Source organism: Suncus etruscus, chromosome 18, assembly GCF_024139225.1.
Source record: "Suncus etruscus isolate mSunEtr1 chromosome 18, mSunEtr1.pri.cur, whole genome shotgun sequence".
In the NCBI taxonomy this organism is placed as follows: domain Eukaryota; kingdom Metazoa; phylum Chordata; class Mammalia; order Eulipotyphla; family Soricidae; genus Suncus; species Suncus etruscus.
In genome coordinates, this window is record NC_064865.1 from 28,872,567 (window position 1) to 28,897,207 (window position 24,641).

The window sequence follows — 24,641 nt, forward strand, 5'->3', positions numbered from 1 at the left end:
CACCGTCCTTCTGCATGTAAGGCAAAGTCCTACCCCCATGCTATCTCTTCTGCCTGGGCACTTGGTTTTTTAAAAGGCTCCACATAAGTGTGGACTGTGAAGTTAGAGAAATAACTACACTGAGAACTATCATAACAAAGTCAATGAGTAAGGGATGTAGAAAGCCTGTCTCAAATACAGGCGGGGGGGGGGGGGGGGAAGGGGCGGGAGGAGATGGTGCATTGGTGTTGGGAAGGTTGCACTGGTGAAAGGGGAGTGCTCTTTTTATGACTGAAACCCAACTACGATCAAGTTTGTAATCAAGGTATTTAAATAAATACATTATTATATACAAACAAACAAACAAACAAATGGGGCAGGAGCAGTGGCACGGAGCGGTAATGCATCTGCCTTGCTGGCACTAGCCTAGGATGGACCACGATTCGATCCCTGGGAGGCTCATATGGTCCCCCAAGCCAGGAGTAACCCCTGAGCATCACTGGGTGTGGCCCAAAACAACAACAACAACAACAACAACAAAAAACCCAAACAAACAAAAAAAGCGTGTAGCAATACTTCAGCAATACTGTGGGCCAAGTGATTTCCTAAGCCATTCTGGATCACAAATGGCCTCTAACTCTTCTGCCATTTGTGTAGGACAAACAGAGCAATGGTATAACAGCAGTTACTACGACAGAAGGGAACAAGAATCCCCATTCGCCCCTGCTTTGCAGCTTTATCCTCTCAGAATTACCATCCGTTAAATGGGGGGCAGGGTACAATGAGGAGTGTTAGAGGCTGTGAAAGAGGAAGATAATTTTTTTTTTATTAATTCTGATTTCTTTTGGTTTTGGGGCCACACTCAGTGGTACTCAGAGGTTACTCTTGCCTCTGTGCTTGGTGGTCAGTCCCAGTAGTACTTGGGGAACAATTAAGAGTCAGGGATGGAAGAATGGAGCCTTGACCGCCGTCCTTCAAAGCTTGACACATTTATTACTCTTGGCCCCAGGGAATAAATTTTATTATACATGAGTTATGGATTCTTTTTAAAAGTTGTTTTTCTTCTAATTACATGTAATGCATAATAATTTTTTGGTACTTTTAAAAGGAAATATTCCTTTACAACACTGTTACAAGGATAACTTTTTAAAACTATAACACCAAGCCCCAAAATAATTTAATAAAATATTCATGGTAATATATATCACAACATAATATTCATACATGAACATTATTTTGATAAAAACAATATTAAAATACAAAACCAACAAGGGGTAATATTTGCATGTTAAAAATGACAGTCCAATCTAAAATTCTCTTTGGTACTTATAAAGTACCCATTTTAACAAGGTATTATACTAATTGCAAAAAATAATGTAAACTTTATGTAAAGTACATTCTTTTACAGCTAACATTCTGGACGAATTTCAAATAGTCATAACAGATACTGAACAGATACTATTCTACTGAAGTCAGAGTTGTTGCTGAAGCCTCTTTTGCAAACTTCTTTATAGGCCTGCCCTGTGGCTCATCCATAGCAACAGAACACAGCAGAGAAAACCATTGTGTGTACATCTTGTCCCCTAAGTAAATACTCTTTTTAGAATTCAAATCTTTAAAGCACAGGTGTTAAGTTAATAATTCACATATTCTGAAACCATGAAAAGCAAATGAAATTTCAGACTCTTGACTTTCCCCTAACTGGACTAAAATTATTAGTGAAAAGGGCATTGAGTAGATTAGGCTTTGACAATCTATGGTCCATGGCTGTCTGATCAAGCCCAAGTCAACCACATGCAAGGCAAATGCCCTATCTACTGTGCTATCACTCCAGCCCCAACATATGTCAAGTTTTATTGGAACACAACCATACCTTCTTTACAGGGCTGAGCAATGTCTTGAGAAGCTGATTTATAAAGTCTAAAATATCTATGACCTTGCCCTTCACAGAAAACATTTGCCAATGCCAGAAACAGAAAAGCTGACTATTCTCATAGAATAGTGAAAAGTTACATACTGAGGTAAGAAAGAAAGGTGTAGGTGCTGGACAGAATATAAGAGGTAAAATGTTTGCTTTTCATGCAGCCAACCTAGATACAATCACTGCTACTGCATACGATCCCCTGTACTCTGCCGGAAATGATCTCTAAGCACAAAGCCAGGAGTAGGCCCTGAGCACTATTGGTATTAATAGTCAGAGTTCAAATTAGGGTAAGGGTGGGGGAAAGGTATAGTTTAAACATCTAAATTTAGCTTAGAAATTTCTAAACAATTTAAGATTATTACACCTTTCTTCTTTTTATTTTTGTTCTGTTGCAGATACCTCAGTAAATTTTCAAGTAGCAATTCCACATTATGTTTTTAGATTCTGCTATATTCCTAATCCCAACCTTGGTATTATGAAAATAGTACTGACAATTTGTGACTTGCCTTTTCCTTTCCTCCCAATTTCCAAGAAAAGAACAAGACAAAGAAAAAAAAAAAAGCAAACACAAATAAAACTTTCTAATTAAAATGAAAACCAGAAAACCATTCCCAAGCACTCACAATTCTCTAAACTTCCACCCCAAACCTGTTTGGTCTACCATGTTCTTTTCAGGAAAAACAAAATTAGCAGCCCCACTGGAAAGCTACCTTCTAAAACTGAACAAATAAAAAGTACCCTCTATTTGCACCCAACATTATTGCTGCTCCTTAGACTGTTTCAGTGCCCTTGGGGTTATCACCCACTTTGGAAACAAATGAAGATCTCAGGAGCTACATTCTCAAACAGAAGATGAACACAAGGGTAGTCACACAGCTACTGATGGTTAATAGAATAGGGTGAAGAAGTTAGAGGTTAAATGATAAGCCTGTTAGTATGACAACAAGGATTACAAAGGAAAACCACAGCATAGACTAATGGTACCAATTAGGTAAACAGCATTAAGTTCTTTTCCAGTCACTAGAAAAAGGGATTTGTCTTAATCTCTCCTGTGGACATCTCTCCAGTCTGCCTATTGTGATTATAAAAAGCTTCTTGCAAGGGAGCTGGCCAGGGCAGTTTATGACCAGAGAACAACAAAAACCTTACAGTGTTGGGCCGGAGATTTGGCGCTAGAGGTAAGGTGTCTGCCTTGCAAGCGCTAGCCAAGGAAGGAGCGCGGTTCGATGTCCCCCCCCCCCCCCCCGTGTCCCATATGGTCCCCCCAAGCCAGGGGCAATTTCTGAGCACTGAGCACTTAGCCAGTAGTAACCCCTGAGCATCAAATGGGTGTGGCCAAAAAAACCCAACAAAACAAACCTTACAGTGTTTGTCATTTTAACAGAGAGACTTATTTGGAATCTTTAATGAAACCAACTTTAAATAGATGGCTCTGTTATAACATTTTCGTCCCAAATAGTTCTACTAATCTCTAGAGTCTATTTTTCCCCTAAGTCTAACATAGATGAAATCCCACTAAAGTGAATACACTCATGACAAAACCAATTTTTATTCTACCAAGAGGGATAGTCTCACCAAGGTATTTATTTGGCCACTGCCAATTCTCCAAAAATTCTCTATAGAGAATGCTTTCTGTTTCTAACAAGGCTACTCTGAACTTCAGAATAAAGACACTATTTGATTATAGATGACACCTTACTATTTTTTTTTCAATCCTGGAAAAAATTGACTACAGAAAGTGAGATACCAAGAACTGACAAGGACTTGCCTCATTTATCAGGGGACAATTAAATGGTGTATGTTGAAGGAACTCAAAACAATACTTACCACAACCACAAGGTTAATAATAACACAAAAGGAAAATAAGAAGCAGAGGGACACATGGCTGCTAGTCAAACTTTTGGCTTCTAAATCTAAGAAAATAGGAGAACTCCCAAGGAGACAGGATTGTTCCCTATTTCCAGTGTTGTAATTGCCCAGATCCAACTAAAACAAATCAGGATGCTGTCTCTTCATCAGCATCCAAACTTGTCATCATCCTTATCACTACAATCACTACAATTCAGTGATGGATTATATCAATATACATTCTGACATGACAAGAAAAGAGAAGTTGGACAGTGATGATATTTATGAGACTTTCATATGCACAGAAGTCAACTTTCTATAAAATCATTACATAAGCACATTTCTGGTTAGCAGTTTTTTGACATTTTTGTTTTGGGGCCACATCTGGCTGTGCTCAAGGTTTGTTCCTGGCTCCGTGCTCATAAATCATGCTCAAGGAACCATATAGGATGCCAAGGGTTAAAACTTGGGTTAGCTGTGTGCAAGGCATCTACTTATCCAATTACTCCAGCCTCTAGACTTTTTTTTTTTTTAACAAAAATTTAGAACTTGATCAAATATACTGAGTGCCATATCAAATAGACACTACTTTCTTCTTTTTTTGGGGGGGGTGGGGGGGAAGGAGCATATCAGATCATGCTTAGGGCTCTGTACTCAGAAATTATTCCTGGCTCTAGGGACCTAGAGCTCTAGGTCTGCAGATTGTACTGTTAATCCAGAAGTACTCAAGTACTATTGTTGACTTGTGTTTGTGTTTGCTCTAAGCAGTCCTGGGGACCATGTAGTACTGGGGATTGAACACAGGCCTTAAGTCCTAAAATTTCCAAAGTAGGTATGGGATGCCCAGTACTGGCTAACTCTTAACTGTGATTCTCCATTTCGCTAGCCCCATAAAGGCCAATGCATTATGTATAATATTCTACCTAATAACTAAGTTGAAGTCACCAATAGTATTTCATATAAAGTTTGGACTTTTCCTAATAAAATGGGACAAACTCAGTATGCAGAGTTCTTATCTTTTTGCCCCTTTGTCCTTCTCCTTTCTGCCAAAAGGTAGGCATAGTATTTGAAATGAGAGCAGCTATCTTGCATAATTGAGGCTAAAACTTACAGATAAGACAAAGGAGTTTAAAGAGTCTATTGAATTGTAGAACCCAACTAGCACTTACTTATCTGTGAATATTCTGTTGTGAGAGCAAAGCAAAAGAATAATTAATTTCAAATAAAAAAAATTTATTTGGTTTTTGGGCCACACCTGGAGTTGATCAGGGGTTACTCCTGGTTCTGTGCTCAGAGATAGCTCCTGGCAGGCAAGTCTTTCTTTGTTCATGTGTTTTATTTTTTGTTTTTTTTTATTTTGTTATTTGCAACCAAAAGCAAACCCAATGCAAGCTACTTTAGAGCAAATGAATGCAAGCAATAAAGAAAGACAAATGTCATGTCTCAGCCACAGTATTTAACAAAATGTTCTATAATTTACAACTTGGAAATGAAGATGGGTTGAAGCAGAAAATACCATTTCTTCTCTCAAATTCTTGTTTGATTTTTGAGCCACAGCCAGGAATCCCTGGGGTACTTGGGACCATGTAGTAGTGTTGGGGATCAGCCCTTAAGCTATTTCCTGTCTTTCCCCAATCCCTCTGTTCATTTTGAATACTACAGGATCCCCGTAACTGTGCAACGAATTGGAATGTTTTGAGCGAGTGTTTTAAGCACCATTTGCACTATATTCTCAAAATGGAGAGAGAAGGATGCCAAATAATATTTTGGTTTTTTTTCTTCTCTTACTTTGAGACAGTAAAAGCAAAATATTTCCTGAGCTACTCTAAGATTCACACGTGAAAGCACTATTAGCCATTCTAAACCTTAAATTGTTAAATCTAAGCAGTCTTCACTGGTGTTCAGTTACAGAAAAAGGATACTGTGGCAAGGTTGGTGATGTCAGAACTACTGAGAGGTATGGTTTCAGATATCATAAGGCTAAGGAATGAACAGGATCTTCACCATCAGGTCTTAGGTATAAGGAAAGAAAACCCAGGGAGAAGTAAAAGCAGACTCTGCATTAATCTATGTAAGCAATATCACTTATATTGAATCTGATACATTGACGAAAGAGGCAACAAGGCAGAAAAAACAAAATGATTCCTCAGCTAGATCTAAATCCCTGAGTGTCCAGGAAATTTGCTGAAAGGAGTCCTTGAGGGACAGAGCTAGTATGTCCTCATAATCACTTTTCCACAGAAAAGGATGCAGAATGGACACTGGGCAGATGAAAGAAGGAAAGACAATGAGTTTTTTTTTTTTTTAAAAATCTCACTTCTGCATATTCCTAAAGACAAATAGAAGAAAAATTTGCTGAAGTACTGTCCTTATGCTTTAGTAGGGTACTTTTGTCATCATACTTTAACAAGCTGAGAGTGAAGAGAGATAGACACAGACAGACATTAGATACTAAGAACACACACCAAAAGTGTTGCTTTGGATTAATTGGAAGATTAGTTTTAAATAGATGTGACCATTAACTTTTCAAAATAGGTTTATTTACTGCACATTCCACAGATTGATTCAAACAATTTGATGCATTAAACCTGTAGCGACTTTGGTCAACTTGTTGAGAGGCCTATGGGTTAGCCCTCAGGAGAACAATCTTCAACCCTTGACCCTCTGTGGCCTATTCTGGGGGAGCATCATGTAAAGCATATGAAGGAGTAGATGAAGATTCCTAGTCACCTGATCTTCTTGGTTCACCTATTGTTCACCTTACCAGGTTTTTCAAATGATTTTTTAAAGCACTATTGGTGAGGTATTTGCTATAAAGGAGCTCAGACAATTCCGCTAATTACTAAATGTGTATTTGAGCCTGAAATGGTGAATCAAATGGGCTGATATTCTCTGTAAAAATGTCTTCTTGATGGGATAATCTCTGAAAACAGCAAGGATTTTTCTTCCATGCAGCCAGCTATATTTTATGATGACTAGTTGTCAAGTTCTCTAATCACTCAAAAGAGATAAATGGTTGACATATGAGTTAAATCAAATACACAAACGTCTTTTTTCCTTTATGGCATTTAACCTTTCCTGCTTTTCCAAAGAACATCTGAATTGTAGCACCCCTCCTGTATTTTTAACAGGCAACTTTGTTGCCATAGCAATACTTTCTGGCTTTGTAATACCTCTAGGATAGAACGGGTGAATTCATATTTATTTACCATGCCCACAAACTCTGCGATCTGTTTTCAGACTCTCGAATTTCTGGTCCCCTAAGTGTTCACTGAGTTCAGACTCCAGTGCCTATTGGGAACCACAGAGATAATTTTTTATTCAGTAATTTTTCTGGGAACAGAGTTCTGAGGTCTGAATGTGATAAGAGAACATTTTAGTATGATGCATATAGGCTGAGAGAGAAATAACACTTTAGTAAATAAATCATGGATCAGTGAGACAAGAAAATTTCTTTGGTTGAGGGCTGTGACAGATGATGCTCAGCATGACTGATATGAAGCAAATTTGATAAAATAACCTTTGTCATTTTGATTTGAATTACAGGAAATTTTAATTTAAACTATCAGAGTCATCAAGGGAGATTTGTTATATTCTTTAGACTATAAAAGAAGAACTTTCAGGGCTGGAGCAATAGCACAGTGGGTATGGCTTTTGCCTTGCATGTAGCTGACCTGAGTTTGATCCCCAGCATCTCATATGGTCCCCTGAGCCTGCCAGGAATGATTTCTGAGCATAGAGCCAGAAGTAACCTGAGTGTGGTTGGGTGTGACCCCAAAACTAAAAAATGAAATAAAAAAATAAAATAGAACTCTCTAACTACCTTGATTGCAGAGAAGGTTGTCCTGAGGTAAAGAGATGTATTGCTTGTCTGTGTAGGTCTCAGAATGCCATGGAAGGAGCCTGGAATGTATGCGGCAGCTTCCATGCCTGTGCTACCTTCCAGAGTTTAACTTGGTCATTTTCCAGAGATGTCAAATCTTTAGCAGTTTCCTCACAAATGCTTAGATCATACACACTGAGAAAATATGTTGTCCAATTTAGCTGATAGATGGAACTTCTTTTAGCTGCACTAACATACCACTTTGTCAGTTCTGTTGATGTGTATTGAGCACGCATGTGCAGTACTTGTTAAGTGCTGCAGAGATGGAAACCCATTTCAATGTTATGGAGCCATTCTTTTCTAATAATTTTTTTTCTTTTGGTTTTTGGGTCACACCCGGCAGTAGGCACAGGGGACCATATGGGATGCTGGGATTCGAACCACTGTCCTTCTGCATGAAAGGACTATCTCTCTCCGGACCCTTTAATAAATTTTTTTATTTAAGCACAATGTTACAAACATGTTTGAAATTGGGTTTCAGCCATAAAATGCACACTTTCATTATTTCAACTAAAGATGACCCCAGATCTATGAAGCAGCACAGAAGTAGAAAATTATCAGTTAAAAAACATCATTTGAGACATTAGATTTAATTTCTCTTCCTATATTTATCCACTAAGGTTTCATGAGAAGCTACTGAATAACCGAATGGAATGGTTTGAGATTCCTCTTCTTTTCCTTTTCCATGAATATCATTTGGGGGGAGGCAGTCAATGAGCAATACTCAGGGAGAGTGGTGAACATTGGGAAGAAGAGAAAAGCAGCCAAAGGGACTCTGTAATATGTAAATTGGATAAATAATCTCTACAAATGGAAGAATTCTTTGTGGTCACATGATAGTGAAAGGCCTGCCCTACCAGTATGGACTTGACAGTTCACAGATAAAAAAGATACCCAGTGAATAAAGACCAAAGCAACATATCTAATTAAACAAACAAACAAACAACTTACTCTTGTTTAGTTCATCTATGTTTAATAACAGTTACTCCTGTCTCTGCACTCAGAAATTACTCCTAGAGAGTTCAGGGGATATTTACATTTATCAGTGGCAGAATGGAATTTTCCCTATCACAGAACAAAGGCTTCAATCCCACAGATTAAAGAGATTATCAATCTCCATCCAGAGCATATTTTGGGCAAGGCCCATTTTATAACATATAACACTTCCAAACTGGGGAGCTCAAAATAATTTTATGTCATTAATTCCCCAATCCTCAAGGCTTCTCCATTAAGAGTAACTATGTATTTATTTAGTGGCATCTACTTGCAGTTTCATCTTTGGACAGTATTCTTACTGTCATTAGGTTAGCTTAAACATTAGGGGTATTTTACTTACACTACTGCACATAATAATTACAAAGGCATCATTTTCAAGCTAATGGAAAATTGTTAAATTAATTGACTAGCTTATAATTAGGGTTTCAACAAAGTGTTGTCATTTATTAGCTGAAAAAGACTGGATGATGGGTGTACATAATGCATAGCATATGTGATTTCTTATACTATCTTGAAAACACTTAAAAGGAAATGAAGATTAGCCAATAGAAAAGATAATGAATCTAAAATCAAAGTGACAAAAGAACTATAAACTAAACTATTAGGTAGATTTGGTTAGCTGTTGTGACTACTCCAGTCTTTTTATATGGTCAGACACTTGAAGATTTCCTATTATTTAAATATTAGTGTTTTTAAAATGGGCTAAAAACAATATAATTACTACTCAGTTACCTACTTTTAAGGCACATTCATGTAATTTATTTTTGTCTCAAATAAAATGAATAACTTTTTGTTGAACCTACCAACAAGGATAAACTTCAGTTTCCTGTTATATCACCTGCTCTGGCACTTTGGAAAGAGATGGAGAACTTTCCTTTCTATTAGACTGGAAAGACTAGGAAGTCTCCTGTGGGATCTTTTCCAGGAGCTGGCTGGATAAAGGCAGATCAGAAATGAAGAAGGTGGTTTATGGGTATGATGCCTTTGCCCTCAACATAAAAAACCCCACAGCTGATGCAGTGATTGGGTTGTAATGGTAGATGGGATGATTCTGGATATAAACTAAATATAAAAGTAGCAACAAAACATATCACAGTTATTTCTCCAAGAAACCTCTTAGCCTCGCCTCCTCATGCTGCTCCAGCATCCTGCCAGTTATACTCCCAGCTCGGCTTCTGTGATGCTCCTTTACACAGTCCAAGGTACTTAGTTCTTTCTATACTTGAGGCTCTGTTTGAGGTCTGCCCTGACAACCAGTCTAAAACCATTAAGTCCTGAGTCCTCAGTTCTCACTCCTGATGGTCCTGCTGCACCTCCGAATATCTTACTCATTGCAGATAATGCTGCTTACCCTTTTCCTCCATGCCTGACACACACAGAAGACAATCAGCACCCATGATTATCTTTCTTCAATGCTGTATTCTCAGTGCTTAGAACAGTACCTGGCACATAGTAAACACTCATTTGTTTGATATGTAAGTGAAAGAAATTAGGGTGAGAGCAATAAGTCAGAAATCATGCTTCAGAGTCAGCCTCTCTAAGACACCATGAGGGTACTGGTTCATCCAAACACTAGCAGAAAGAGATTCCCAGTGACTTAGGGGTCAGCTCAGTCTGTCAAGAAAGATGAATCTCTTTGCCTATCCACCTATTTGGCAAACTCTCAGAAAAGGAAGAAGTGATTTCTATGGATGAAACAAACATAAGACATCTCTATTCAGAAAACAATGATGCCCTCCCTCTTAGGAATCAAGAACAAGTGACTCTTGATTTGGGACCTTTGCCTCTGCAATCATAATGTGAAAGAAACCTGAAATTTTGGGGCACCAGAGAAGTATTCCAAGATAGCCCTGGCTGGGATCTAGGAAAAGTGCTTGTCACTCAGCTCCGTGACGCTCTCCCTTGAGGTGTTGATTCAGAATTATTGGGTTTCTTCTGATATAGTGACTAGGAAAGCAAGTCAGTCATCACAAACAATAGAAGTTGTGGGTCAAATGTCACTGATTAATCATCCTGTCACTGGGCAATTACCCACCCCCATGAAGAGGTGCCACTGATCTAGTTTCCTATCAATAAATGTCTATCTGGGCACATCAGCTGCTGCTAACCACTCTTGCCAAGATATCCAGCATCCTCCACAGACACTGGTGGTTAAGAAGTCCCTCTCTCTTTCTTCTTAATAATGTCACAGAAGAGGCAAATGCAGTTCCTGACAACATAATGTGAGTTTCACAGAGACGTGTCTCTTTGAGCATTCAGCCAGTTATATGGGGCTTCAATTGCATGGATTTTCTCACTGCAAAAACAACTGTGTTGAGATATACAATAATGTCTTTGGCTGTGTTCATATTCACCATCCCCCCAATAGGGAAAGAAGTTATTTGGAGAAATAATTTGCATTCCAAATGAACAAAAATCAAATGGGCAATGATATCTCTTTGTCTTAAGTTTCAACGACACCTTTGTCTGGAGTCAGATTTAGCACTGCTAATTCTTTGGACAGAGTTAGAAACCAAGGAGGTCTTGCCACTCAAAGCCTGTTTGTCTCTTTCTGAGTTGTTACCTTGGCAACGACCTTATGAGGTCCCCGTTGGATCTAAAATTCTGGATCTCCTACTGTACCTGCAATAATTTCCCCTTCTACTTTGACAGACTACCTCATCTGCACATTCAGTCTGTCAAAGGATGCTTTTTCTTAGTTGCCACAGGCTTTATATATCAGGTGAGGCAGGGAGGTGGTAGCAAGTAAACAATTAGAATATAAATATTACAAATCCTTTGATAGGAATTTCATACAGAATATATGGGATCATTGAACAGAAACAGCTAAATCAGTCTGGTACATGATGAAAGGATAGTGACATGTCCCCAAAGGACTGGAGTCTTCCTGAAGGGGGAATGTAAACTAGATAAAACAGGGTGGTGAGAAGGGAATGACAGACACACGCAATGAGAGGATTGTGCTCAAAGAGCTGAAGGGAGAGCTTGAGGGAGAGAGGGATGACATGCAAAATACAAGTAACTAGATAGGATGATAAGATGAAATGGAAAATGTACAGTGGGCAGAGAAGTATGTCAGTCAGATCCTTTTAAAACGTCTTCATCTGAACTTTCCCCTGGAGGTAAGTAGCCATGAATCCTCTTGGGAAGAGATGAGAACATCAGATCTATGGTAACAGGGCAAGAGGTAGTTTCTGGTGGGGAGAAAAAAAAAGACAGGTGAAAGTCACAGGTAAAGAAGAGTGACTATAGTGATAACAGTGGCGTTGAGAATAAAAGGAAAGATTTGTGATGTGTGCAGAAGCTGAGAATGATAGAACTTTAAAATTAGTATTTGAAGGGCTGGAAAAATAGCACAGTGGTTGGACATTTGCCTTGCATGCAGCCAATCCAGGACAGACAGTGGTTTGAATTCCGGCACCCCATCTGGTTCGCCAAGCCTGCCAGGAGCAATTTCTGAGCACAGAGTCAGGAGTAACCCCTGAGCGCTGCTGGGTGTGACCCCAAAACAACAACAACAACAACAACAACAATTTAGTAGTTGAGGTGGGTGTGGGGGGATGACGGAGATAAAAAGAACTTGGCAAGATTTCCATATATCTGCATCAGTGGGTATGGATGGGTATTGCCACTGAATAAAATGGGTAAATCATGAAGTAGCTTGAGAAGGGAAAAAGAATAAAACAAAATTCCTTTTTTTTTTTTATTTTAGATGCTTGGGAAACACTGTTAGATTGGGGCGGGGGTGTAGGATATCAGGTTAGCAGATAGAATACAGAGAACTTTAAAAGAGAGTGGGCAGAACTACTAAGCTGCCAATTTGCTTCCATCCTCATTGGCAAGAAGACTGATCTTCAAATTAGAAATGGCAGAAGAAACATAATAAAGAGAAAATTGAAGACCCAAATAGGTGAAGTGAAAGAAAGAATCTAGTCAATTTAAATGATTTCAAGTCTCCGGGCTCAGATGAGTTACACCCCGAGCCTGCTGAAAGAAATTGCAGATGTAATCTCAGAGACAGGATTGGTAATCTTCAAGAAATTGTGGAGACTCTAAGGAGTATCAGGAGATAAGGCAAGGACAACTGTTTTCTAGACTTGCAAAGTGAAGAGATATAGATTATAATGGAAAATATTCAGACAAGTTTAGCATTGGCTCTGACCAAAATTCTAGAATGGTTTATTAAACAGGTGGTTTATGATTACTTCAGCTAATGCATGCAGCTGACAAAAAGGAAGGGTTGAATAATGTTTGCTATTTGCTAGAAATTTATTTGTACATGGCTGATTGTAGATTGTCTTTTTCCTTTTCCTAAACATAAAGTGTGTGTCCAGCCTGCGGTAAGAACTTAAGGCTTCTCGAGCTGTGATTTGTTGTTTATGGTACTCTGACTATTTGTATCTCTTTATGAGAAAGGAGCTGAAAATGCAAAATAAAAAAAAAACCACACACATACACACTCACACACACACACACACACACACACACACACACACACACACACACACACACACACACACACACACACACACCACAGTCTTAATTCTCCAAGAAATTCAGAATTATTTGCCAGGATGCTCAGGGAACTGGCAAGTAGTATTAAGTTTTATGATTATAAGCATAAATGTCAATAAACCTTTGTTAAAATCTTATTTCATTTTTTTGTACTGTTTCCTTTTTTTACATACTGACTTTAAAAGAGAAGAAGAAGCAGCAAAGCAAAAGTAAAACATGATATAGGAAGGCAACAATATCCTTTTAACAACTATACCCCAGGTTGCCTAATATGTATATAATTATAATGAAAAATGTTACTTTTTTATTTTCATAAGAATATAGTTAAGATTTAGAGATCTCGGGGCCAGAGCAATAGCACAATGGTAAGGTATTTGCCTTGCATGTGGCCAACACAGGATGGACCTCAGTTCAAATCCCAGTATCCCATCTGTTCCTCCAAGCCTGCCAGGAGAAACTTCTGAGTTCAGAGCCAGGAGTAACCCCTCATTGCCACCACGTAAAAACTTTTATTAGAGATCTTAGAATTCTTAAAAAAAAAAAGGCAGAGACAGGAATATGATTCAGCAATAGAATACATGCTTTGTGTTAATTGAGGCCTGGGTTGATAACCAGCACTGTAAAAAATAAAAGTTATGGGGCCAGAGAGATAGCATGGAGGTAAGGTATTTGCCTTTCATACAGAAAAATGGTGGTTCGAATCCCGGCATCCCATATGGTTCCCTGTGTCTGCGAGGGGCGATTTCTGAGCATAGAGCCAGAAGTAACCCTGGAGCGCTGCCAGGAGTGACCCAAACCCGCCCCCCAAAATAAAATAAAATAAGAGTTATGAAATAAAGAAAGCCTATTCAGATGCACTGAATTTAGAGAACATCCTTGGAAGGAATATTACCTGTCAACATTTTAAATCTGAGTCTCATCAAAGAATCCTGGGTTAAACTACCCTTCTTTATTTTATTTTATTTGTTTTGTTTTTGGGTCACACCCGGTGGTGGTGCTCAGGGATTACTCCTGGCTCTGCACTCAGAAATCGCTCCTGGCAGGATTGGGGGACCATATGGGATGCTGGGATTTGAACCACTATCTGTCCTGGGTCAGCCATGTGCAAGGCAAATAAATGCCTTACTACTTTACTGTGCTATCACTCTGGCCCAAACTCTCCTTCTTAAAAGAAAATAAAATCAAGAAAAGAAGAACAAATCTAGATACAAAGATCATTAAGAAGATCTTTTAGAACTAAGTGTCATTATTAGCTCTATTTGATTTATTTGTGAAGATGCTTATCAAAATTGAAATTAGCATTTGATTCTTTATCATCTCACTTGAGATTCCCCTAGAAGTCTATAAAAAATACATTAGACATGAGCAAAAGGTAAGCCATACCAGCAAGAGGCCTCTATCTACTTCTTAAGTCAGTCTATTTTTGGTGTATCTCCACACAGATTCTAGTACCCAATATTCCCAAATGTTATTAAATGTGTTATTCTGTTTTCATCCTTTTCCATCTCTTCAGAAGATGTTTTAACTAAAGCTGAGATCATACAGGTACCAACCCACCTTTTTTTTTTAGTGTTTGGGACATAGACAGTGGGCCTCAAGCATTCCTGGTTTATGCTCAGAAATTACTCCTGGCAGACTGGGAGACCATATGGAATGATCTGATGCTGTCCCATGCCTTCCTAAGAGGATTCACTGCCTCTAGGGGAAAGTTCAGATGAAGACATTTTAAAAGGATCTGACTGACATACTCTGTACCCACCATTTCATCTTATCATCCTAACTGGATACTTGTATTCTGCATGTCATCTTTTTTTCTCTCTAATCTTCAGCTATTTGAACACAATGTTCTCATTGATGGACTATACAGGATTTAACTGAGGTTAATCATGTGCTCTTGTTCTGGCCCCCAACCCACCTTTTTCATAAGTATCTTCCAATTTTAAAAGTAATGAATAAAAAGGAACCTTCTTACCGTATTGACCCTATCATGTAGGGCTGTGCCAGTTGAACCACAATTGCACCACTTCCTAGCTGATGACATGTATAGCCAGAATCCCAATCATAATTCTTAGTGTCTCCATTCAGCAAAGCATTTCGGCTTCGACTTACTCCTTCAATCACACTGGCACAATCAGCAATTGTTGCAACATTTTCCATGGGAACTGTGAATCAACACAAGATATAGCATCAAGTAAGGGAAACCAAAGAAACCAATATAGAGGTTATAATCAAAATTAGAATGCAATTACAAATCAACAATGAAAGAAAAACTTAAGGCATAAACACAATTTCCCTGTTAAGAGCTTTTTTTAAAAAAAGTTGGGGGCTTGGGAGGTCTAATGAGCAGGTTTGTACACAGGAGACATGGGTTTGCTCCCTTGTATTGAAAAGTCCCCAGAACTACAGGGATTAGTCTCTGAGCCTCTCTAAATGGGACTGCAGCGTAGAAGGTCAGAACAAGCCAAACAATAAGCAGCAATTAACTCTAAGATACTTTGTTATAAGGAAAAATAACCCATAATATACAGAATGGGTAAATACATTGTGAAATATTCCAATGTGAAGTTATATAGCATTGAGATGAATGTAACAAAAATAAATATGAATCCAAAAAGCAATGTTGAGTTAAAAAAATAACAAGTCATAGAAAAAGAATACAAGTTAATTTTTGCACAGTTTTTAAAGGTAAAATTTTTGTTTTGGTAAGCAAGGTAGGTTTCTTTATGAAACTTATTTAGAAAGATGTGAGGGAAGAGGTAGAAGTAAAGAAGTATGAGTTTGAGAGAGAACACAGACTTCTCCAGAGTTGAAATAAGTAACCAAAGCAAAAGAAACAAAGAGTGGGATTCATGTTCAAGACATAAAAAGGGGGGGCCGAGCGGTGGCGCTGGAGGTAAGGTGCCTGCCTTGCCTGCGCTAGCCTAGGACGGACCGCGGTTCGATCCCCCGGCGTCCCATATGGTCCCCCAAGAAGCCAGGAGCAACTTCTGAGCGCATAGCCAGGAGTAACCCCTGAGCGTCACAGGGTGTGGCCCAAAAACCAAAAAAAAAAAAAAAAAAAAAAAAAGACATAAAAAGGGTTTAAAAAGCAAGCCAAAATCATTATAAAAATGGCAGTCTTAACTAATTTAATCCCTACTAAAATAATAGTGAGTCTTCAAGGAAATTGAATAAACAATTATAAAATTTGTACAGATTCAAAAAAAAAAACTAAGGTAAAGCATTTTTGAGAGAAAAAGAGAAAAATGAAGGTATTGTGGCACTTAATTTTAAACTATATTCAAAGTAATAGTAACAAAACGTTATAGTCTTAGGCCAAAAAACAGGCACACAGACCAATGGAATAGAACAGTGCCCAGAAATAAAGCCATACATGTATGAACATGTAATCTTTGACAAAAGGCCAAAATCATGTAATAGAAAAAGGAGGAAGGACATCTTTTACAAACAGTGCTGGGAAAACAGAACAGTCACATGCAAAACAAACAAACAAAAACACTTAAATCATTACTTAACATCACAGAAAACAAAATAACTTAAATATTTTAGAGTTGGATACAGACTTCAAACCACAAAATACAAAGAAGAAAATAAAGGAGACACACTCCAGGTCTTGATATCAGAGACATGATTAGAAAATTTACTTTATTGGTAAGGAAAATGAAACTAAGAACAAAGAGAGAGACTAAATAAAACTAAAAATATTTGGGGCTAGGGAAATGGTACAGTGGGTAGAGTACAGCACTCTTTACAGCTTGCTTTGCACATGGCTGACTTGGGTTTGATTCCTACCAGGGCTCCTTACCAGGAGTAAGCCCAAAGCACAGCTGGATGTGGTCTCCCCTCAAATGAAAGTAAAAGGACCAAAAGACACACTTTGGGAATACTTCGAGTAAGGAAAAGCAAAAACAGAATCACAATGAGGTATCATGAAAATTGAGTCTTTTAAAAAGATTGAAAACACATGTTGATGTACACGTAGAGAAAAATAAATCTTGGCACAACACAGTTGGTGACAAGGTAAACTGGTGCAGCTTCTATGAAAAACAGTATAGACATTCCTTAAAAAAATAGTAATGCTATATGATCCAGCATACCTCTGGAGGATATAAAAACGTGAATTTGAAAGATAGCTGCACCTTTATGTTCATGATAGCATCATTCAAAATAGCTAACACATAGAATTGACCCAAATGATCATAAATAAATAATTGAATAAAGAAGCTGTGGTATATATATTAAGTGGGATCTACTCTGACATTTAAAAAATGCTTTAAGGAACAAAATAAATGGGACTTGAGGTAATTATGTGAACTGAAATAAATAAGAAGATGATTTCACTAATATATAGGTTATGAATGATTAAAGCAAATGAATTTTCAAAAACAACACAAAACAAACTGAACCAAATCAAACCAATAAAAAACCAATTAAAAACCCAATCAATAAAACTAACTCCTAGATTTGGTAAGACAATCGGGATGGGAGGAATGAGCAGATGGGTCTTTTATTGTTTTGTTTTGTTTTGTGTCATCCCCAGCAATGCTTAGGGGATATTGGCTCTAATTTAGGGTTCACTACTGGTGATGTGGAGGAACATGCATATAAGAGACAGCACTGTGGCTTCCTGCTTACAAAGCAAGTTATCAGCCCTTTGAGCTATTTTCCTAAATCTACAGGGGCTTTTAATGGGGTGAGGTGCATTGGAACTTTTGTGGTTGGTACATATTACCACAAATATCAAGAAGTGTTAAACTATGCTCCCTACATTTAGTAATATTATAAATCTAATTAATAAAAAGATAAAAACAAAATTTTAGGCTAGTAAGTAACATTTTGGTTAGGGATTCAAAAACATATGTAAAATTAAAAGGAAACCCAGACTATTCATATACAAAAATCCAGAATAATCTGTCTGGGACAAAGTGAAAGGTAAGGCCTTGTTGTGAGGTAACTAGAGGCTTTTTAATATTTCTCTTTTGTATCTGTTCTCTCTGCCTGTGTTTCACTCCCCCCATTTTAGGTAGGGATGCTATTTGGATCTTAATAAATAGGATTGGTGGGGAGGATGTGTCTTTTGTGGCTCTAGAGCAAGCTCTGGATTTGGAGCTGCTGGCTAGTTGGAAAGGGTTTTGTGTCAGACCTTATTACCTCTTTTTACCCTCTTGTCTGCATGGATTATTTACTGCGGATCTATACGACTAGAACTGCTTCCCCTGTCCTTGATGGATAGAGGAATGGGAATTCCCTTTCCTTTCTGAGAATAGTGGGGTAATCAAAACTCAACCAATCTCCAAGAGAATGTGACCCCTCACTTGTAACCATTTCTACTAATGGTTCAAGCATGAATTGATTTTCATTTTCAAGATAAAAACTTGCTAGGGTTTTAGAAAGTCTTTTTCTACTCTTTTGACACCCTATTGGTTTTGAGGCCATGACCTGGAAATGCTTAGGGCTTAATCATAACTCTATGCTCAGGGGTCATTTCTGGTGGTGCTTGGGGGACCATATGTGGTGATGGGAATCAAACTAGTGTTAGCACATGCAAGGAAAGCAGCTAATCCCTATGCTATTAAACTATTAGTGTTCTCTAAATTCTACATATTATTACATTTAATAAACACAGTATATCAATACATACATATAAACATAATGTGTACATATACACACATAATGAGTAGTTTTAGTCTTAGAATCATATACTCACATGATGAGTAGTTTTAGCCTTAGAATACAAAAAACTGATCCAGAAAATAACACTAATTCCTTTTAAGAATATACAATTGCCATTTGCCATGATTTATTTCCTTTCTGGTCTACTATACTGTGTATTTCAACCATATGCTTCTCTCCTTATTCATGAACCATTGCATTTTAAAATACCAATTCTGTTTTGGTTCTGAGTCTCTGTATTTCAAGCCCATATCAAACCGTTCGTTTAGAAACATCAAGGGCTTCTAAAAAAAGATAGCTCTCTGAAAATGATGTAGAATCTCCAATGCTGAGAAAAGAATGATAAAAAGTCTGCAGGGACATTTTCTGTGCAATTTGCCAGCACTGGGAGTTTCTTCAGATAGTTAACTATTTAAATCAAATCAAATTAAACCAAACTAACTGTTGCTACTTAGTTCTTACTGGTAATTTACACTATTTGTAGCTTATTTTATGTAATTGTAAAATAGACTGCAAGGCCAGGTTGACTACTTAATAAGCTTTATGCTTTGCATGCATGATCCCTGAGTTCAATATCTGAAACTGTATGGTACCCTGATCACTACCAGAATTGACCTAGAACACTCACCCATGAGTAGCCCCTGAGAACCACAGATGTGCATGCCCCTCCCCTACAGAAAGCAAACAAGATTGGAAAAGATCATTTCTCATCAGATGTATGCCATATTTTTCAGTATAATATATTCTCTGAGAAGAGAGAGGGTGAGCAGTATTATAATTAGGGTCAAAGTGAAGGGAAGGATTGGGAAGGAATATCAGATAATTTAGTTATTTTAACTGGCCTTTTTTTATATCTTTCTGTAGGGCTGCAGAGATCAGAGAGAGGGAAAAGGTTTACATCCCACTGACTCTGGTTTGAATCCTTGGCATCACATAAGGTTTTCCTTGAACTTCCAGGGGTCACTCCTGAGAGCACAGGAACAGTCCCAGAGCACTGCTGGGTGTGATAATAAACAGATAATAAATAGTAATATAATAAAATAATAAAATAATAATAAATAGATAATAAACAGATAAGTAATTTACTTATTGAGAGGCAGTCAGTGTGAGATATCAAAGAAAACACCAGCCTTGTAACTTTGTCTTAGGCCCCACACTCTCACCAGATAAAAAGCAGCTTCTCTTGGCCCCTTGGGCACAAGTGGACAGCTGGAAAGCAGCAGTTCATACCCACACAACATGGCCAGAGGATGAAGAAATAATACTCTCCTGCAGGGAGACATAGGCTCTCAGGTTTCAGACCAGTCTTGGAAGCTAGAAACTGGATTAAGAATTGTGAGGGGAGCTGGAGTGGTGGTGTTTGCCTTGTACTCGGTTAACCTAAAAAGGATGCCTGGGGATTGGAACTGTGGTCTTTCATAAGTCAGGATTCAAGAGACATGAATTGGGGTTAGTGGTTATATAGGACCAGTTGAAAAAGAAAGAAAATTGTCAAAAATGGGTAAGTGGGCCAGGCAAAGAGTCTTAGGTCACGATAAGCTTCATGTGACCCTTCAGTTGCTCCTCCAACTGAACCAGGTTCAGCATCAAATACAATATGCATGAGAACTTTTAAGATGGGGGGCAGGGAGAAAAAAGCCAGTTGGGAACAAGATGGAGTCTATACTGTCCATTGCTGTCCATATACTGTCCCTATTCCCCAAACTTAAGATATTTGTTCTCTATATTCTTTTTGCATAGAGTATTGTTTTTCTAAATGTTTCACACATGTTAAAAATGTGTTTATAAAAATCAGAAAGCTTTTTGGGAGACTAAAACCTATCAGAATTACTTAAATGCTGATGTTCTCTGAAGCATCACTAGGTCTTACCAGCTGTCTTTGATGGCTCTTCTTGAATTTGCCAGTTTTTTCTTACAAAAATGTCATTTTCTTAGTGTTGATTTTTTTCTACTGCTTCAAAATATTATCCCTAGATACTCTGATTTTAACTAGTGGCCAATTAGGGCATTAATACTGAGATGCTCAAAAAATCTCTATTGTTTTCAGTTCTTGGAAAGAATAGGATAAGCACTTAAAATTCCTTTCCTAATAGACACATTTATAAGTAGGTTTATTAAAGATTTCTAATGTCTTTGGTATTACAATAAGAACCTTTAAAATACTGAGATGGCCTAATATGCAATATTAAGGAATGCTGCAGCCTTAACAAAGATAAATTATCTACACGTTGGAGAATAACACATCAGTGCTTCTATTCTGATCTCAAAGTAATTACTCATTTGTATTTATCATCAGTTTAAATCCATATAGGGCACTTAGCTCAGAGACCCACCTCAACATATATACATTCAGATGGGCTAAATCATGAAAGTCCACTTCAAGTTCCAAATTTTTCTTACAAGAAATAGTTTCTGCTATATTTCTGCTAGAAACTTTATACTTAACTATCTAGAAAACCCGAAGATTATTAGTTTTCTTATTCTTATCCCCCCTTAAAAAAAAAGACCAAATTAATGTAGAATACCACAATACCATTAACTATAAACAACACTTTCAAAAGTGGAGAGGACAAGGACCTGCAGAGTAAATCTACTAGGGTAGGCAATGACTTTTGTAAAGAGCCAAGGTAAGACCATCATTACAGCTCTGTGCCAATTCATAAACTCAAGTTAGAATTGCGATCTGATGAAACCTGAAGATCCAAGGATTAGAATGTGAGTTTCACAAGTAAAGGTCTTTATTTCTTCTTCTCACTGTTGCATTCCCAACTGCCATATAGTGTCTACCATATAGAAGATATTAAAGAAATACTTGCTGAATGAATGAATCAGAGATGGAAAAGAAAGTTGACAGAGGTGGCAGAACTTAACCTTACTTAACACAGTTCCTTACCAAAAGTTAGAAAATTTAAAAGTTACTGAATAAAGCAGAAAAGAAAATTGCTTTCTCAGTGAAAGTTTTTTTAGAAAGGTAAAGTATGATCAAGTATGATCAATCTCTGGGTCTTGACCTATACATTAAAAAGAAAACAAATATGCCTGCAGCAGAAGAGCTGCTATATTAGCAATACATGTACCTTCCTCAGCTCTCTCTCTCTCCTCTCTTCTCTCTCTCTCTCTCTCTCTCTCTCTCTCTCTCTCTCTCTCTCTCCTTCAAAGTTTAGCCCATATCCAAAATATGGCCACTTAGCATAGACTAAAATATTTCCTGGGACAAACCATTTTGAGGAGAGCAGAAAGGAAGAATGCACAAAACAAGGTAGATTTTAAATAAAGTTTCTTTTATGCCAGAGAGGAAAGCTATTTGCTTTAGTTTTCACTAAAGAGGTTTGTCCTGAATGTAACACTGTTTTATTAGCACAGAGGCCATGTCCTCCATGTCAGTAGAAAATAACTGTTATTAATTTTGATTCCTACAAACACAAACCTCAGCCTGCCTTGTTGAACAGCTTAATAATTACTCAATGTTTGGAGTAAGTTCCGTGGTATTTTTTACTGGGAGAAATTAGACAGTAATTCTAACTGACTGCAACGCACAGAAGGTGCCACACTGCTTTTGCTTCCCATAGGGGCTGGGCCACTCCCCATCTGAATGTTCATTACTGTCTTTCATATGCGTCTGATAAATTTATTAAAAACACCATCTGGATGGGATTCAGCTTTGAGTTGTATTTCTAGTCTTCCAGTTTCCTCCCCTCTCCCACTGGAATTTCTGCTCCAATTTATGTCACTTTGTTTACAAAACCATACTGCCAAAATTCAGCATTTTACGTCTGTCTTGTTCTGGTTTTTCTTTGCGATCTTTCAGCTACGGGCTATTACAATAGCCTGTGCTATGAGCAAATGGCAAAGGGGAACTGCCTAGGCAGAAATTACTTTCCCCCTCCGTGCACAGAGCAATTCTGCTCAGACAAATTAAATGTGTTGCTTATGAATGCAAAAGTTGCATGTTAACAAAGTGTATACATTCTGTAAGTGTATAATATTGGGATGACTCAGATGGTGGGCAAGTATAGAAAAAGTGATCTGAAAACAATTTCACTGTTCTTACGCAGAACCAGGGGTGGCCAACATCTTGCCAGTAAATTTAATTCAGGAGTAATAAATTTTTAAAAAGGCAGTATTACTTCACTAGGACATGACCTGAGGGCCACCAGTACCGGCTATATTTACAGATTAGACTGACATGTTATTTAACTGTCTCCAGAGATTACCTTTGAGAAGTAAGGGGCAAAATACCCACTTGAAGTAAATTTTTAAAAATGGAACAGCACTCAGCACTTTTGGGAAACTGTCATCTTCAAAGAATTGTGCTTGTCTTAGGCTTTGGTCAATGTTTTCCTGGCTGTCATATTACAAACTATTTTCTGTTTTAAAAAACTGAGGTATAATTGATACAAAATATTTTCAGGCACAAAGCGTATACACTCAAAATGAACACAGTAGGTTTAACCACCATCTTCAAAATATAAAATTATACATTCTTTTCTCTTGTGATTAGCACTTTAAAGATTTATTCTGTTGACAACTTCCAAAGATGAACCACCATATGAATAACCATAGTAATCGTCTTGTACTAATTCATCTTCATAGTTTTCATTTTGTATATAGAATTTTATACCTCTTGACTACTGGAAACCCATTTGTTAACTAGCTATGTTCCAGTGGCAACCACATTGTTCTGTTCTGTATTTAAAGTTTTGTCTTGGGGACATATCTGGCTATGTTCAGGGTATACTCCTGATTCTGTGCTCAGGGGTGACTTTTTAAAAAAAAATAATTTCTTTATTTAAGCACTGTGATTACAAAAATGTTCATAGTTGGGTTTCAAGTATTTGGGGTGACTTTTGATGGGTGTCAAGGATGGAATCTGCTTCAACTACATGCAAGGCAAATGCCTTAACCCTTGTTCTATCTATTCAGCTCCCTGTTTTGTATTTTGAATTCTACTTATATAACATGTAAGTGAATACACTATTTGTCTTTTTCCTCAGACATACTTTATGTAGCATAATATACTGAGGGTCCATTCATGTTGTAAAAGGTAAGATTTCATCCTTTTTAAAGGTTGGGAAGTGTTCTCTTTTTTTTTTTTTTTTTTTGGTTTTTGGGCCACACCCTGTGACGCTCAGGGGTTACTCCTGGCTATGCGCTCAGAAGTTGCTCCTGGCTTCTTGGGGGACCATATGGGACGCCGGGGGATCGAACCGCGGTCCGTGCGCAGGCAAGGCAGGCACCTTAGCTCCAGCGCCACCGCCCGGCCCCTGGGAAGTGTTCTCTTGCATGTATATGTGCACCTGAATATATCATTTACTATCATTTATTATCATCAACTCACTGAAGGACACTTCAGATGTTTCCAGATCTTAGCTTATATGAATACTGTGACAAGCATAAGGGTGATGTGTCTATTCAAATTATGAAAAAGGATTGCATTTTCTTTACAAGAAGAGGTAGACTTGCTGGGTAATACTGCAATTCTATTTCAAATTTTCTAAGGCATTTCCATACTGTTTTTCACAGTGGCTGTGCCAACTTACATTCTCAATAACAGTACACTAGGACTTCCTCCCCATCCCATCATTCCCAACACTTGTCATTTCTTGCCTTCTTTGATAACAGTCACTCTAGCAAGTGTGAGGTTCATTGTGGTTTTAATTTTCATTTCCCAAATGATTAGTGAGTGGAGCACCTTTCTATGTGTCTATTGGCTACCTGTCTTTCTTCTTTGAAAAATGTCTATCCAGAGTCTCTTGCTTATTCTTTATCTGAACTGTGTGGTTACATACTTTGGTACTAACACCTTATTAGATAAATTATTTG

General features: G+C 37.8%; 1 protein-coding gene across 1 annotated transcript in view; it reads right to left on the reverse strand.

Annotated features, from left to right (window-relative positions):
- The window catches only part of BTBD9 (BTB domain containing 9), a 509,556-nt gene that overhangs the window by 108,655 nt on the left and 376,260 nt on the right, over window positions 1-24,641 (reverse strand). The window contains exon 8 of the mRNA XM_049765342.1: window positions 15,118-15,307. Within this exon, the coding sequence (XP_049621299.1) occupies window positions 15,118-15,307 (190 nt within the window). The remainder of the gene's footprint in view (window positions 1-15,117; window positions 15,308-24,641) is intronic.